Source organism: Myotis yumanensis, unplaced genomic scaffold, assembly GCF_028538775.1.
Source record: "Myotis yumanensis isolate MYYU_CA2020_CCGP unplaced genomic scaffold, mMyoYum1.0.hap1 SCAF_6, whole genome shotgun sequence".
Lineage (NCBI taxonomy): Eukaryota > Metazoa > Chordata > Mammalia > Chiroptera > Vespertilionidae > Myotis > Myotis yumanensis.
Window position 1 is genome coordinate 52,524,863 of NW_027223757.1, and position 18,649 is coordinate 52,543,511.

Genomic DNA, 18,649 nt, shown 5'->3' on the forward strand with positions numbered 1-18,649 from the left:
AAGTGGAAGCAAGTTAAAAGGACACAGGAGTCAACCTGAGAGAGTAGCCAGGGCCAAAACTGGAACAATTTGAGCAACAAAATAAATGACAGTAGTATTTAATTATAAACCAAAGAATAAAATAAATATCTATGAGTCAGTAATGACATAGATAAGCAGATAAATGAGGGAGAAGAGATAGGTCTTCCTTACAGAAAGTCTAGGTAATAAATGTATAAGGAATGGATAAAGGAGAATATTCCATTAGGATACCACAGTAAAGACTGCTGTAGGCAGGATTCACGGATGAATGCTCAAATTAATGAGTGAAACTTTAAGGAGAAACAGGATATTTGTATAGCCTTAAAATAGCTCTAGAGAAACTTATTAATTTCTGTGGTAGTTTTAGCAAATGTCCACATAGTCTTTGATACCCTTCCTTCCAGGAGGTGGGGCTTACTTCCCTTTTTGTTGAGTGGGGCTGGGCATGGTGACTAGTAATTAACCAATAGAGTGTGGAAGGGAGAAAAATAGTCACTTTACAGTAGAGAAACCTGGCAGATACCATCTTAACAAAGTGATCAGGATAAACATCACCAGTAATAAACAATGTTGATCCCTATACCCCCAGATATTATGCAATGAGAAGGGCACTTCACCTCTCTTGCATTTTCTTCCAAAATCCATAACCTCAGTCTAATCATCAGAAAACCTCGAACTGAGGAACATCCTACAAATATCTGACTAGTACTCTCCTAGAGTGTCAAGGACAGTCTGAAAAACTATCACAGATTAGAAGAGAACATGGAGACATGACACTTAAATGCAATGAGGTTTCTTGGGCTGGATTCTTGAACAAGTAAAGGCATTAATGGACAAACTGATGAAGTCCGAATAAAATCTGTAGTTTAGTTAATAGTGTTGTAAAATATGAACATTAGGTGTGACTGAAATACTGGAACTCTATACTACCTTGACAACTTTTCTGTGACTCTAAAATTATTTCAAAATTGAAAGTAAAAAAAAAAAAAACCACAACTCACTGGTGCCTTTCCAATTCTAAGGATTTTTATTATTTTAAAGTGTCTCCAGAGCAAATTAGTTCAGAGAAATCTCCCTCCCCTCAAGCCTCTGTGCAGTTTCTCTAAAAGAAGGATGAGCTCTTGATAAGAAAACAGCTGGCACAGAGCAAGGTCAGTAAGTTCTAGAGGCTTCTGTCCCACTAGAAATAGCAACGTGTCTTTGCCTGCTCTGTGCAGGTGCCAACCCATGGTTGTTGGCATCAATTCAGCACCAACAAGAATCCCCAGTTTGGGGTGCAGTGAAGAAGGAAACTTTATTCAGTGCGAGCAGATCAATTGTGATACATGTGAGATAACCCTGGGGCTAGGCCCCTCTCTAGCTAAACTGGCAATTTTCAACTTGTGTGCCCCAGGAATTTTTAAAACATGTAATACCTGACTGTTTAGTCAGGGGCACTGACCTCTTTTCCCTTAGATTATCAAATTTAAAAAAAGGCAACGGCCAACACGATCAAAATTATACCTATTGTTTTTGTCAGATTGGCAAAAAAAATACATTTTTTTTTTTTTGGTGTGCCACAGAATTTTAGTAGTTTATATGTGTCATGAGATGAAAATGACTAAAAATCACTGAGCTAGACAGCTCTACTCTGCTCGATGCTAGTCTGCTCTGCCCTGCTTCAGTGAGACATCTTTGGTGTTTCAGCTCCAGCCAGGGAAATGCTGGAGGGAAAGGGAAAGTATGCTCCCAGAGCCAACGGGGAGCTGACATACATACACTGAAGTCCCCAACCCTGGTCCCTGATTGGTCTGTCCTCATGCAAATGAGTTCTCCAAATTCTCACAGTTTGATTGGTCAGAAAGGAGGCACTCTAATTGGTCAGTGAAGAAGCTGGTGGGAGTTGTGCAGCTTTGATGGATGGCAAAAGCCTCAGTCTTATTGGTTGAAAAAGGATTCCAGGAACTCCTTTATAAGGGCTGAATCAGGTGGCAGAAACACAGTGCAGGTGGGCAGTTCAGTGCAGGCTTCTCCCTAAAGTGCAGTTTGCATGAAAGGCCCCTGTGTAGAAATGGCTAGTACGCTGGAGGTTTTTATTTATTTATTAATTTTTATTTCAGCCCAGTTATCTAGCTACCGGGAGCCCTTTTTAGTAGGTGTTTTCTTTCTCAGGATCCACACAGGTCAGTTTAGCCAACATTGATAGTTTGCCTTTTGTGACTTGGTAGTGTGCCCAGCCACCTAGACTACAAAAAGTATTCTGTAAAACAGTGCAGAGTGGAGCAACTGTGATTCTACCTGCCTTAGACCCTGCATTCTAGGTATTATCATTGGGCTGCTAATTTAAAATCTTCAGAGGTATTAGATTCACTTTCATCTGACTGTCTATTAACCCCAGGTTATTGGTAGATTCAAATAGTATTAAGAGTGTGGTACTCAATAAAATGGGCACATGAAAAAATATTTCAATATAAAGTACACTGTCTATTGCTCTTCTTTTTTAAAACAATAAAATATAATTAGTTAAATGTGATTATAGGTACAGATGTGAAATCCTGATTTATAAATATTTTATTCTTATTATTTCCAATTTCTTACTAACTCAGACTAGGATAACCAGAGTTTATTATAGAAGTCCTAATGGAGTCCTGTTTTAGTAAATAATAATATGTAATAGGCTGAGGATGATGATTGTCATAGTAACAAATTAGAATTTGGATAGTAAAGTTAAGCTCCTCCTCTGTATGCCAATTATTGTCTTGATCTGACCATTAGTGAAAACTGGCTTAATTTGTGCACCTATGGGAGATATTATTTTTACCAGTTAAATATATTTTACCACCTGACCAATTGAGTACCTTGCAGTGTGTATGTCTTGGCAATATAACTGGTGTGATCATGAAGGACAATGTGCTGTTCTTGAACATGGAAATAAGGTTAGGTTAGTGTAGTGGAGGTTTATGTGTTTTCTGAAAAGCTCTGTTTTCCGGATTGTTACTGCATGCCCAAGTACATACACAGACACTTAATAATAGTGCTTAATTGCTGTAGTCGGATTGAGCAACACATAATTTATAGCAATTCTGAAACCAGGAACACAAGAATGATTAGCCAAATGATAAAGACTGACTACAATTGCTAGTCAGTAAAAGTACAGACTGCATATTGTGGGTAGTAAACCATTCTTATAGAATGCATATGGTACAGTTTTCTTGACAGCTGTTTCCAAAGTGTACTTCTCCATGTTATCCTGGTTTCTTTCATGAATTTCCTTGTAAGGTAGTTTTTTAAAATAAGCAATGTTTCACTTCCCAATTTTATATTCAATTATGAAGTTTACCAGTTGGCTACTATGTGCCAGGCACTTTCACTTATTATTTTTCCAGAATCTCAGTAAATTAGGAATTCCTTTGTCCATTTTAGAAATTAGAAAATGGAAACTGTGAAAGGTTTAGAAACTTATTTCTGTTTGATCCTACATATGGTTCAACATAACTGGGTTTCCTCACTGAATTAGTTGCCTAATACTTGAATATAGATAATGTATCAAATTAAAAGAGATGGATTCCTACGAAGGACCAGGGGAGAATTAAGACTAGAACAATGAATGTTTGAGAATTAATTTAGCAAGTTTGTTAAGTGGAATATCACTGTTTTGGGCAGGTCTGGTTCCAGAGCCACTGAATGTACTAGACCTGTTGGATTTGTTGAAAATGCAAATAGTCCAATCAAGTGTAATACTCATTAAGGGAAGAAGAATACAATTTGAAAGCTTTTATGAAGACATGCACTGCCTAATCTGTGAATTGAAAGCATCTTTTAAATTTGCTTCCCTTCATATTCCTAGGTGGTAGTGAATATGTGGGTAGAAAAATGAGAGCATTTCAAATAATGCTAATGAAGTTAAATGATTGCAATCTACCATATTGTGAGAAAAAGTTGTTAGCTGGGAAAGATGAGGACAGAATTAAAATATTACCATGACTGGCATTTGATTTGAAAACTGCAAAGATAAGCTTAGGTTCCTATTTATGAAAACCATCCTCACAGTCTGATGAAATATCTTTTAAAAGGTTTTATAGTTACCATGGATACTTGTTAGCTTTGATGGAATAAGTTGTAATCCATATTTAATCATCTGAGGTAAAGTAGCCAAAAAATCTACCAAGTAAAATCAAAAGTAGCTTCATCTCTAACCTCATACTAGTTTGGAAAGGGTAATAAATAGCCTAAAGATTAGATTTTTGGTTAATTATCACTGCCTGAAAAGCAAGATATTTAGGATGCACATTGCCTGAATGTGATTCCAATGTTACTTTTTATGTGTAACTTTTTCTTTTAAATGACATTTTTTAGGTTTTGACATAGGAATTTAGATGGTAAGACCTTTTTGAAAGTTGATGAAATGTAAGCAACAGATTCAATTTCTGAAAGCCATAGGGACACAGACAATATTGAAGACATTGATTCCTATGGTAACACATTTGCCTTTGGCCCCAAAGAGGCTGGTTTTTGCTTAGCTTCCTTTAATTACTATATATTGACAGCTGTTTTTCACAATTATTTATAAAATGTCGCATTAATGAGCATATACAAGGGAGTATGTACCATAGCCTTAGGTTTGGTTAGACATCCCAGATGACGAAGAGGTCTGTATGGAGAGTTCCTGAGATGTTTTTGGCATTTCCTAATGTGTCTGTCACATAGTGGAAGCTAAAATTCTTTCAAACGTTTTAAATATTATCCTCAATTCTCTTTTAAAACAGGTGACAAAAGACCTAAAACAGTATGACAACAAAATTATAGAATGCAAATTTGAGAACAACAGCTGGGTCTTCATGAGACAGAGAACAGACAAAAGTTTTCCTAATGCCTACAACACTGCCATGGGTGAGTGTGGCAACCTACCAATGCTTGTTACATTACCAACAAAATGCACTGTCTCTCTTGTTCTTGATGGGCAGAGTCATTGGATCCCGTCCTTGCTCGCTGGGATCAGGTTGTGCCAGGTCTACCCCCTGGTCGGCTCTGGTTGGTTTGTAGGTTCTCCTCTTTAGATAGACTTGTGGGTTTGTGCCGTGTGTCCAAGAGGGAAGTTTAAAGGGCAGGATAATGGGCTGTATACAAGTTGAATTTATTGAACAACAACAACAAGAGTCATGATAATTTCAGTTCTATTCAAAACTATAACCATTGTTTACCAGATGGTAAAAGACTAAATTAGCAGGGGGAAATGTAATTTCCAGCTCCTAAAATAGCTCTACAAACAATGGAGAACAAAGTAAATGAAAGCTGCTAAAAAAACAACACCCTAAACCAGCGGTCACCAACTGGTTGGCAACCACTGCACCTGCTCTGCTATCATTTAGAATGTTCCTTGGGTACAATATGAATGCTTTGGGAATTAAGAATAGTGAGTTTCTGTCATGGGCAACAACACAACTTCATAAGGTAAACTAGTAGTGGCCGTTGTTGCCCTGTATTGCATTTTTAGTGGAGTTGGGAAAAAATATAAAAACCAAGATTAAAGGTCAGTAGAATCGAGTACTTCTAGAGTGCTCAGTCAGTGGTGGTGATGATTAACGATAAGCTTATTTGAAAATATAGAAATTGCCAGTTAGAGTTTTTCAGCTTAAAAGTTACTGTTTATACATTTAAAGGTTCTTGCTGGAACTAGCAGATAAGTTCAAACAAGATGACTTAATTCTGAAAATTGGAATAATTAAGCCAGTATCTTTCCCCCCAAAAAAACCAAATTGGTAAATACAATTAAAAGGACTGGTACTAAATTTTGATCACATAAGAAAATTTGCTTTTTTAAATTAGTAATTTTACTTCAAACAAGTTATTAAAATAATATTACCTACCAGCTACAATGAAACCTGCCCATTCAGTGGGAATGGTGGCTGATGCTGAGCTATATACTTCTCAGTGTGGACTGTTTTCTGAGAAAGAGTGGACTGTAGCACATATTTTTGTAGAAATTTTAGTTGAGTATGGTCTATAATGTGATGCACTATGCTAGGTTAAAATCCTGTAAGAACTATGTGGGGGGACAGAAAACTATAGTGAATACATGCTTATAACCCAAGTACTTAAAGTTTTGGTTTAAAATTAATAGTATAGTAATGAATAGCTACTGGAAAAACTCTTTTGGAGGGTGGGAGAGGGAGGAGAATAGTTTAATCCGAAGCATGCCACTCAAGTCAGTAAAGTGGAGGTGTTTAGCATAATGGGAGGGAAACCTGTCCCTTTCTCATCTCCCTGTGGTGACTCCACTGCCTTAATTAACCCTCACATGAGATGTGTCTCCCTTTGTCCACAGCTGTGTGCAACAGCATCTCAAACCCTGTCACCAAGGAGATTCTGTTTGAGTTCATTGACAGATGTGCAGCTTCTCAGGGACAGAAACGAAAGCATCATTTGGATCCTGACACGGAGCTCATGCCTCCACCACCTCCCAAAAGACCGCGCCCTTCGACCTAATTCCTGCCTCTGACTTCAGGATTGAGAGGAGAGATGAATGAGGAAAAATGCTGTCGCCCCATTTGCAGCCAGAGAAATTCAACAAACAATGTGGCTTGATGTTGATACACATCTGAATTTTTTTTTTTTTAAAGAAAAGTATTGTAGCCAGGCTGTAAATATTTGACTCATTTGTTTTCTTAGTGCTACAATAAATACATCATGGATTTAAACATTTTATTTATATTTTATAAACCCAGCCTTACCTTGTGGAATCTGAAGATTGAAATATCCAAAGGTTTGAACAAGATTGAAATCAATGAAAAAGAGGCCTTGTTTATATATGGATAACTTCTACCTTTAACTTATAAAGTTATCAATCTGGAACTATGAGCGCCTAGAACACTGTATTTTTTAGAAGTTGTATTTCAGCTATGGTAAATTTTCCTTTTAAAAAATTTAGGCAGTGGCATTAAACATTCTTCCTATCCTTTATCATGGATTTTCTCCATATCTGACATTCTTGTATTCAAAAACAAATGACAAGGTTGTTAAGTAATGCATACATTAAACAACGTGGTCTGGCTTTATCATTTTAAGAATTGTTTGTGGACATGTAGAAGGAAAAAGGAAAGCTCCGTTCTGTGAACTGCATTCTCTCTAAGGAAGAGCACTGAGTATCTCTCTGCATTTGCCTCTGTGGTTTGAGCTACAGTGTCAGATCGCCAGTGTGTCCATTCTGGCGGTGGCTTTGAGCCTCTTCATAGAACCTAGGTCTACACCTCCAGACCCTTTACCTGTTGTTCCCTGGGAGACATTTTTTTAAACGCCAGGGCTCCTGCTTTACCTCAGTGGTATCAGCACATTGTAAATTACGTGAACACAAAAAACTCACTGTGATTATAGGAGTGATATCAAACACAAGCAATGCTGTGTGAGTTCCCTCGAACAGAACAGCAAAAGAAATGCCAGCTGACTCCCATGGTTAGGAAGTGGTTTGAGTGGAGAAGGGAGCGTGCTGTTACCACAAGTCCTCTCCCACTGCCATGTAACGCAGAGGCACAGAGCAGGCACCTGTAGGAACTAAACATCAAGGAAGCCAAGACATATCTTGTCAAAGCCAGGATTCTATGTACATTTTCCTCTGGGAATGTTATTTCTGTTGTATGTCTGAATTTTAACACGTTTACTGGTAGATAATGGATTTAAAGAGCAGCTAATTGGTCATCTGCCATTGTTGAGAAACCATGTTCTGATTGGTTTGTGAAGGAACTGAGAATTAGCCGGTTAGAGGCTAATGTATTTATTTTTAGAGATACAGGTTTTAAGTATGTGTATTTTAAATTTTTTTCATGACCTGAATTTTATACATGTCTCTGCATGTATATATATATGTGAGTATATGCAGCAGTGTATATTCTTCTACTAATGCAGTCAGAAATGAAAATCCAAATGACTGACCTAGTAGACAGGATTTGTATATGTGATAGCACAGGTTAACCAAAAATGTATTTACATTCACCTGGGTTTAGATGTTTTTAAACAAAGTTTTCTCTGCAGTGCTTTTCTGTATGAAGTAGTAGCGTCATGCTCAGGTGCTCTCCTTTGTTGTCCCCGAGTTATGTAATGTATAGTGAATTTATCCGAAATATCACTTTAGGTATGCTCTTGTATGTTTGGGCGCTGAAGGGATTAAAACACCCAACTGTCACATGACTAGAAAGATGGAAATTTGTCAAGGTTCCATAGTGTCTTCTACAAAACGGATCTAAAAATCGCCTATGCAACTCCAAATAGTCGATGGCTCCTTCACCAGGATTAGTGACTTTTCACATCATATGTTGCTTTTTCCCGAGCCTGGGTAAATGCAGAGCCCTTCTGCTGATGTAAGAGCAAGCTTTTGCCAGTGATCTTTAATGGAGTTAAATGTTTATGGTAATTGTAACCTTTTAAATGAGTTATGTGAAAAGAGCATCTCATTTTTAATACACCCAGATATTTTCTCCTTGCCTTTGTGCATTTTCTAGCAGTTAACTCCCTTAGTCTTTCCTTTCTTTTCAATGATAGTGAAGTGTAATAGTTGGCCTTATACGTAAACCCATGTGGCCCCTGAACACACTACCACCTGCAGTATCATAAAGAGTCATCTAGAAAGTCAGCGTGGAGGGGAGTGGTGGGACCTGGAGCCAGGATTTAGAACATCACGAGGCAAACACTTCCCTTCTCAGCCCACTTCACAATACCCATTTTTGACACTGAAGTTTTGTAGATAAGAATAAGAAAATTTTGCTTTTCTGAGTTATCACATATAAAAGCTTTTGCATTGTGTTTGGAAAGATGTGGATGACTCGACTACCTGGATGGTTACGTTTGCTTTCTGTGAAATGCTCAGAAAATGTCAGGACATTCCTTCTCTGATGTGTGTCAGTGTGAATTGTAATAAAACTACTGACTTAAAATAACAGAAAGTGTATCTATTTTGTGTTACTTGTGATGATGTCTTCGTATCTTTTTATTTAACTGATGCTTTTATGCCCCTTCTATTACTGGCATCAGATTCTGCTGCTGTCAGCCAGACCCAACATAATCTATGTGGTTGTGTCACATTCTAAAAATTAGCATAAGACTTGGAAAATCCTCTATTTTTCTTTCTGAGAGACCAAGAAATTTGAATGGCATTGGGGGATATAGTTTGCACCTTTTGTTTTTGGAGTGTGGGAAAACTCATCTTTATGTGGTTTTAAGTATAATCTGTTCATCCACCTTATTTTAGCACTCTGTTATATGGTAGATATTCTGTTACATTATTTTTTAATGCATTTAATTCTTTCGGAATACTCAGCAATGAATATTCTAAAATGATGAAGTAATGACCTACCAATTTGTATTGTTGACTATGCATTTTTATAGTATCGAATTTGTCATTTTTTAAATGTTTAAATGATGCCACTATTTTGAACCACATATATAGTTCTTTCTGGCCAAAAAACCTGGAAAGTCAAGGACCAAATACTTTCAGGTGGAGAAAATGAACGTGGTGGAGAAAACCCTGGGCTAGACCCAGAGCCCAGGTCTAGGCTGTGACTCGCATCGGTTCTGTGTTCTCTCCAGACCTCGTTTCCCCCTCCCCCAGCTACAGGACTCCAGGATTGGGCCAGATGATCCAAAAGAGCCTTTTCAGGTCTAACATGATTGTGTAAAAGACAGTGCTTTTTAAGTGCCTATATTCCCGATTAAAGCAATATTGCCGTTATTGAATATTTACCAAGCCCCAAGACTACCCTAAATACAGCCACTCTGTGCAGGTAGGTACCGTTATAAACCTCATTTTGTAGTTGAGGAACCTGAGATTCAGAGGGTTACATAACCTAAGGCAACAGCTAGTAAGTTGTGCACGAGACACAAGCACAGGTCTTCCTGCCTCCAGCACCTGATGAATCGCACAGGACTCTCCTAAAGGCTCCTTCCAGCCCCTGCGTGAGGATCTTTCAGGCCAGGGTTCCTGCCTATTGGAGTTGTTTCTTGGGTAATAGGCATCTAACGCCTCTCTCCCAAATAAGGAGATAAAGTTGGGAAGCGGGAGGTAACTACATTTTTAGGACCTTACCTAACTACCTTCTTAACAATATTTAAATCTGAATGATGTGGAGGCCATGAAAAATGTAAAATTTTCATGCTAAATTCCAAAGATGTAATTAGGATGAAATAAGTGATAAAATTATACACTGGGCCAACATTGTCGTGGTTGTTGCATAGTTAGCTGTCCGCTCTGGCAGGCAGTGTCAGTCTTGGTGAACCGGATGTGCCCTCCGCTGACTGGACTCTGGTGTCAGGTGACCACTGTGCACAGTGAGGGAGGTGGTGGTGGAGGGAGGTGGTGGTGGGCACTCGTGGGAGGGTGTTCAGAGAGTTCACATTTCCAAAAATCAGTGCACAGATCTGGGATTGCAGCTGTTTTGCTATTCTGTTAAAGAATATTTACCAAAAATTCCGTTGCCATCATTTCATAAAATAAAGGGAATCTTAACACCAAAATGGAAGGAGGGCGTAATTTAGAAGGACACACCTTTACACAGAACAAATTTTGGTTTAAGAAAGACTTGCTACACTGTCCTTTGCAGCTACATTTCCCCCCAAACTGGTAGAAACGTTGTCATGGGCCAGCGTTGGGGATCATTGCGTAGCTGAAATTCCAGGCAGTGGTTTGCAAGTGGGGCAGGGCAGGAAGACCCTCAGGGAAGAAGCCGCCCTGGTCCCATAGCTGCAGGTCACATTTATAGCCAGAGGTGACCACAGTAAGATTACCTCACAGAACGTGATCACATTGTGCTCTTGTGATAGAAGGTGTGTAGGTGAAAAATGAAATGATCTGAATGTTTAAAGCTACCCAAATAGAATGAAACCCTCAGCTGTGCGAGGTACCAAAATACGCATAGCCAAATACAACACAGAAAAACAGAATTTGACAACACATCACACCGAGAGAGTCACTAGTCTTCATAACTTTGAGGTTGGCAGACAGACTGTTTTTCCCTTAGACCAGTGGTTCTCAACCTTCCTAATGCCACGACCCTTTAATACAGTTCCTCGTGTTGTGGTGACCCTCAATTTCATTGTTACAAATTGAACATAAAGCATAGTAATATATAATTACAAAATGTGTAATTATATATTACATATATAAATGATAGCATGAAATATCATTATGTAATATATAATTACAAAATGTGTAATTATATATTACATATATAAATGATAGCATGAAATATCATTATGTAATATATAATTACAAAAACAATATATAATTATATATGTGTTTTCCGATGGTCTTAGGTGACCCCTGTGAAAGGGTCGTTCAACCCCCAAAGGGGTCGCGACCCACAGGTTGAGAACCGCTGCCTTAGACCCTGCCACCCAATGATCCTTTAACACTGCAAACCTGCTCCTGCCTTCCTCCCCAGGGAGAGGTCCTGGCCCATGACAGCCGAGGCCCTTCGAGCCCTGGTCAGGTGGCTCAGTTGGTTGAGTGGTGTCCCTTGCACTGAAAGGTCGCCACTTCGATCCCTGGTTGGGGCACATGGCCAGGTTGCGGGTTCAGTCCCTGGTAGGGGTGCATGCAGGTGACCAATCAAGGTTTCCCACTCTCCCTCCTTCCCTCTCTCCTTCCTTCCTCTCTCTCTAAAATCAATGGAAACATATTTTTTTTTAAAGGCCTCAGCCTGTATGTGCAGATGTCGATCTCATGTCTGCTTTGTGATACAGCTGTGTGACTCCTTGATTTTCCAAAATGCTTACTCTCTATACCCAGAAACCCTCAACCTCCTTTCATCTCAGGATCAAGGGGGCCTTCCTATCATAGACCCCCCTCCTAAATCCCCCGCTGTCTTGTGATGGTCTCCCCCAGTTTCCCCTCCAGACAAGGGACTGTGTCATCTCTGTGACCCAGAGCACGGGGTTTGACAATGGTGGGCACTCGGTCGTCATTAGGGCAGTAAGTTTAAATGCCCTTTTGTACGTGCTGTCGAGACTCAGTCCAGATGTGTTTGCTGTTGTCTCCCTCAGTTGTAGCCTCATCATACTTGAAGTACCAATCGCAGTTCGTACTTCTTCAGAGGCCATCGCTGATGCATTTGTATTTAATCCTGATTAGAAGCATCCAGTCTCCCCTTGCCTTTTGCACGGAAAACGAGCACATCAGAGGGAAACGTCTCACAGAAGGATCGGAAGCAGGTGGTGCCTGTGGTACACTGAGGGAGGTGTGGGGCAAGAGGTGTTTCTAATCATGTCTCATTTTTCAACGCCGCTTCACTGAGCTTGCCGCATCTTAAACTAGAAGGCTGCTTCTCCCTTACCCACCTGCTCCCGCCCAGTTTCTGACGTTGCTCTAGAGAAGTCCTTTGATAACTGCTGAGGCCTTTGTTACTTTTAAAAATAAATACTTGGTGTGAGTTGGTGCTTCTGGCCATGTCTTTACTAGTGAAGTGGAGAAGGCAAGTGAAAGATGATGTTCTTGTTGCTACTAAAGAATGCTGTTTTCCAGGATCTAAAGGAATAAGAAACTGTACAGTTTCTGTAGAAGTTCTGCTTCCCTCCTGAAAGCTGCCAGGGAAACATTGCGTAGTTTTGCTCTACAGTTTAAACACACAGTGTGCTCTGATACACAATGAAGATGAGGGCTACAGAGACCCCGATTAAGCCACACCACAGTCAAAACTCTGCTACAAAAATGTCTTGAAAAAACTGCATGTAGGTAGAAATTGCACACCTGGAGACATCATATACAGCTGGGCTGATGCAGGGGGTGGGGAGTGCCCTAGGCCTTGGTGGGTGGTGGGTTGGATGGGGAAGGGGTGGTGCGGACAGAAACCCTGGGGAAGGGTGCCTTGGAGGGTTGGTGTAGAGCAGTGATGGCGAACCTTTTGAGCTCGGCGTGTCAGCATTTTGAAAAACCCTAACTTAACTCTGGTGCTGTGTCACATATAGAAATTTTTTGATATTTACAACCATAGTAAAACAAAGACTTATATTTTTTGATATTTATTTTATATATTTAAATGCCATTTAACAAAGAAAAATCAACCAAAAAAATGAGTTTGCGTGTCACCTCTGACACGCGTGTCATAGGTTCGCCATCACTGGTCTAGAGCCTGTGTGAAGGACAGTGGTAGGAAATATGGCTGTAATCACTCCCTCTTCAACCAAGCAACCATCCTTGGCCATTTGGTTTTCTGGTTACTGACCCATTCCTCTTTCCCCTTTCCTGCAAAATTCCTAGAAGAGGATGATTTCACGTGTTCAAGCCACACCCTTTCCTCTCATTCTCTCTTGGACCCACTGCCAGCTGGCGCTCCTCTCTGCTGAGATTGCTCTTGTCACTACCACCAGTGCCCTCTACAGGGTCAGATCCACTCTCCTAATTGATCTGTCAGCACCATCAGCATTTGACAAGTTTCTCATTCCCTGTGTTTTGTTGTTGATTCTTTGCTTTTGTTTTCGCTCTTTTTAATGAGAAATTTCAAACACACAAAAGTAAGGAAAATGATAGCATGAACTCCTGTCTACCCAGATTTAGCAGTGATCAATCTGTGGTAGTTCTTGTTTATTTATACACCAACTAATCCCCCACTCTCCTAAACACACACACACACACACACACACACACACACACACACACACACACACAACTGATTGTTTTAAAACAGATCACAAGCTACTCTCTCCTTGTTGAAACCTTTTTGCACGTGGCTTCCAGACCACTACAGTCTCTTAGTTTTCTTTCCTTCTACCTATTGGTCGCTCTTGCTGAGCCCTCTTCACCTTCTCAACCTCTCCGTGTTGTAGTGGCCTGGGTGAGTCCACTGGCCTTGTCTGCACTCTCTCTCAGCAGTCTCTCCTGATCTCTGAGCACTAATATCATCTACACACAATTTCCAAATTTATTTCTAGCCTGGGTTTTTCTTGTGAATTCTAGACTCAAACATCCAGCTGACAACCTGACATCTTCACTTGGATGTCTGTCATCTCAAACTTGATACGTTAAAAACTGCACTTTCCTCCTCCTGTAGACTCCCTTCCCTTCCCACACTCTTCTTATGGAGCTTAGTTAATGGCAATTGCATTGTTTCCAGTTGCTTTAGAATCATCCTTGATTCTTTTCTTTCTCTGACACTTCATGTCCAATCCATCAGCAAATGCTGTTGGCACTACCTTCAGACTACAACCAGAATCTGACAGCTCCTCAGTCTCCCCACACTCTCATCCCATCTCTTGCCTAGAATATGGCAATGGCCTCCTAAGTGGTATCCCAGTTTTCACTCCCCTCCTCCGCCAACTATTTTCCACACAGCTTGTCTGTAATATATTTTAGAACATGTCACTCAACTACTCCAAACCTTCCAGTGCCTTCTGCATCATTCAGAATTAAGTCGTAAATACATACTGTCGTCCACAAGGCCTACCTAACCTGGCTCCCAGCAGCCCCTCTGGTCCCATCTCATCTCCTCCTTACTCACTCTGCTCATCATACTGGGTCCTTTGCTCTTTCTCTAACTGCCAAGCATGTTCCCACTTTAAGGACTTTGAACTTTCTCCTCTCTCTCTCTGGAAATGCTCTTCCCCTGGATATCCATCCACAAGGCTCACTCATTTCATTGAAGTCTCCAGCCAAATGCAACCTTATCGAAAAGGATTTCCTGAACATCTCATCTAAAATGCCACTCCCATCACCACATATGAGCTTACCCTGCTTTATTTCTCTACGAGTGCTTATGCGCTAACATATACGTTTATTTGTTTGCCTGTTGTCTGGCTCTCTTTTCTAGAATGTAAGTTCTGTGAGAACTGAGAATTTGATTTCATTCATTGCTGTATTTTCAGCATCTAGGCCAGTCTGGCACAAAGTGTAGGAATTCAACAAATATGTCTAGAATCTATAAGTGAACTAAGGTTACATAATTAAGCTGGGGACAGATCGTGAATGTCTGCCTAAGAAGTTAGGCTAAATTTAATTAACAACAAAGAGCTGTTGAAAGCTTTTAAACAAGGGAGTTCTTTGCGAGAATAAACTGTAATTTGTCTAAGGTGGCAGAAGAAGAAAATTAAGATAATAGGCTAGTTGGGAGGTTCTTGTGATAATCCAGGTCAGAGTAAAGAAGCTAGGACAAGGTGGTATCTAAAAAATACAGGAGATGGATGTGACAGGCATTCGGGAGGCAGAATTATCAAGATTCAACAATCAGTTAAAAAGCTAAGTACCTTCAAGGGTTTGAGCCTCCGTGAGGGAATGAATGGTGGTGCCCTTCACAGAAATAAGCAGCTGGTTTGAGGCTGGGTTGAAGAAGGAGCTTCCCAGCACGATGAGCTGGGGGTGCTGTCAGGAGATTCAGGTGGAGCCGTCCAAAGAGAAGGCAGGGATTTAGGACTGACGCTCAGACAGTCAGACCACACACCAGTGATGGTAAAACGGTGAGTAGAAGGTATAGAATAAACAAGAGGGTCAGGGGTTTCCATGCATGGGAAGAAAAAATAACTAGTAAAGAAAGGAAGGCCAAGAAGTAAGAAGAGGCCTATGAGGGTAGAGCCCACAGGAGCTAAGAGAGAGATGCTTCTTGAAGGAAGAAGCGGAGAATAGTTTTGGCTGCTCCTGGGAGTCACAGAGCCAAGGACTGAGAAAAGGACCTCGAATTTGGTTTGTCAGTGACTTTCAGAAGCACTATGGGAATGGCTGGAATCAAGGGAAAAACAAGAGAAAATATGAGGGAATGGAGGTGGTGCAGTTTGGGGTTTAATCTGTGTCAACAGATGAATTGACATTTCCAAGTGTAATGACGACACAGGCGTGTTCACTCTGTGACGACACACCTTTGAGCTGTCCAGGGATCTTCCCAGCCACTGTTTCAAGTCACCCTGCTGTGTGGCCAGGGATCCTCTCAGCGGGTGGGGCCTGGACTGTGGCCTCCAGCTGAGAGACAATGCCCTGAACTCATGAGAAGCAGCAGCTCTGGGTTCCCGCAGGCGAAAGCACAAGGACCAGCATCAGGTGCTCCACCACGGAGACGGCTGAGGCCAACCGCAGAGCGCACACTGCCCGGCCCAGACACGCTGCCCCTGGAGCTGCTGAGCACACGGCCCGAGTGTGGCTGTTTGGAAGGGGGCTTCTGGGAGGCTGCTGAGGGCTAAGGCTCCGCCTTCATGCATGTCAGATATTCATGTTCATGATGGCTGACGAACTGTTGTGGTGGTAATCATTTTCGGTACAAGGAGACTGCATTAGCAATGCACAACATGCATTGTGCTCATTAGAGCTTCATCATTATTTGGAAATAATTGATGTAAAAATAATCCTATTGGACTTAGACGTCCATTTGCTTCATCACAAGAGATGTCAGCAAGATATCACAAGAAATTTGTACATAGAAATGAAAAAGAAAACTTTTAATTCTCTATAATTTCTACTGTTGACATTTTTGAAAGGTTGCAAAAAAAATGGTCCTAATTTTTTATTCCTAACATGTACAAGGTTTCTTATTGATAGTGACTCCCAAGCATTAAAAGAGATTATCATTAAAATGTTCTATCAGGATTTAAGGACACATTTGAAGCATGAAAATCTGATATAAAAAAGGGCAAGTTCATGGAAGCAAGCTCAAGTTTCTCATTTCACATTTTGAAAAGATTTTATTTTGAAGTTTCTTACAAAGCTATATCTTTTCTGGGAATTTGTATTTTACTTTTTCTTATATAATTTTATAATATAAAGAAAATGTAATTGACTTTTTATCCCCAAGACCCATAGAGCCACTCTTATACTTTAGTTTCCCCCAAGGTGTCCTTCAAAGACTGACATTTTCTGTGTTTGCCATGATGTGAGAAGGGCTGGGAGCGTTGTTCCGATGGCCCAGGATAAGTCAGAAGGGATGATGGCCTGGGTGAGTGGGAAAGAGGAAGGGGACCGGATCCTAGGATCAGAGTGTAGAGCCAGCTCCAACCACTGAGAGAGGGGGAACTGGGAATGGTAGGCGGTGTTTTCCATCCCTCCCTTATACTTGTATTTCCTTTGCTACCTCATCCCAGTATCAGGACTTTTTTTTGCTATAAAATGACAGAAACACAAACTCCCCTACTTTAGATAACTGAATAGTCCGGAAAGCAGGAGTTACTTCAGGAATGACTTGATCCAGGGACTTTCCATCTCTCAAATCCTAGTGTTCCCAACTAGTATCCAATCATTATGGTCTTTCAGTATTCACAAGTGGTATTGCTATGTCATGCATATCGACACTGCTTGTAATCCAGCTGTTTTTGCATGTTTAATCCTTTCCACCACTATAGATGGACCATTGTCCTAAGCCTGTTTGTTTCTGAATCTCCTGTATCACCTAACAAGGCATTTGTGCATTCACTTATTCACTTAACGAGAATTTTTTGAGCGCAGAAATAGAAGTTCCTGAATAATTCTACATGAATGAATAAGATGGTTTACTTTAAAAAGATTGCAAAGGAAGCATAAAGTTGGAGAAAGATGAAATTTCATTTAAGGACGAGAGGTAAGCAGGAGTTTGAGGAAACTGATAAGACTCTAGGGCAATGATTCTCAACCTTCCTAATGCTGTGACCCTTTAATACAGTTCCTCATGTTGTGGTGACCCCCAACCATAAAATTATTTTTGTTGCTACTTCATAACTGTAATTTTGCTACTGTCATGAATCGTAATGTAAATATGTGATATGCAGGATGTATTTTCATTGTTACAAATTGAACCTAATTAAAGCATAGTGATTAATCACAGAAACAATACGTAATTATATATGTGTTTTCCGATGGTCTTAGGCGAACCCTGTGACAGGGTCGTTCGACCCCCAAAGCGGTCGCGACCCACAGGTTGAGAACCACTGCTCTAGGGAGTTTATGATAATAGACACAATCAGATTGGCCATGAACACTGACAAAGGTTTAGCTAAAGTTTGTCCTGGTTACAAGTGTGTTACCTCAGGTGTACTGTTGATGGGACCCAGTGGAGGGTGTTTGTTGGGTGGCCAGGGCTAGCGGCTTCGGCAGAAGGGACGCCAGTGTCCTGGGCCACAAGCAGAGCTGCTGTTCATGGTGCAGAACAAGATTACAACCAGCAGGGGACTTGATGGATGAGGGAGGTGTGGAGAGGAGGAAGCAACTTTCTGGACACGTATGCCTCCTGGGATCTTCCCAGAGAGAAGAAAAGCATGAGACAGTTCCAGCTGGAAGTCGCCTTTGAGAGCTTCTCGTCCCATTTTAGAGGCAAGCAAAGTGAGACCCAGAAGTACTAGGTGACGTTAATAAGGAAACACGGCTAGTCCCCTGACTCTGATTTCCAGCTCATTTGGCATTACTCCCTGTAGAGATAAACGTGGGAGTGAAAAAAAAATGCCTCCAATTAGAGAGACAATTTGAACTTTGACAAAGCCCATAGTGTCCCAGAGGTGACTGCCCTTTACCTTCTGCCGTCCTGGAGCCTGAGCCTCCTGGGGAGCTCGGTTGCCCTGGGAGCATTGCAGCACTCCAGGGCTGAGGAGTTTATCCGTGGGGGAGGCAAAGACCAGCGGCACTGCTCCTGGGTGCTCGCAATTGCATAACCCACACTCATCTACTTAGGCAAGTTTGATTTTGATTGCCATAGAAGGCAAAACATCTTAAAATGAAGTGGAGCTA

General features: G+C 40.8%; 1 protein-coding gene across 1 annotated transcript in view; it reads left to right on the plus strand.

Moving 5' to 3' along the window:
- Nucleotides 1–8,921, plus strand: part of RNGTT (RNA guanylyltransferase and 5'-phosphatase) — a 201,488-nt gene extending 192,567 nt beyond the window's left edge. Inside the window, exons 15-16 of the mRNA XM_070418106.1 lie at nucleotides 4,767–4,890; nucleotides 6,326–8,921. Of these exons, the coding sequence (XP_070274207.1) occupies nucleotides 4,767–4,890; nucleotides 6,326–6,486 (285 nt within the window). The 3' untranslated portion in view covers nucleotides 6,487–8,921. The remainder of the gene's footprint in view (nucleotides 1–4,766; nucleotides 4,891–6,325) is intronic.
- The last annotated feature ends 9,728 nt before the right edge of the window (nucleotides 8,922–18,649 follow it).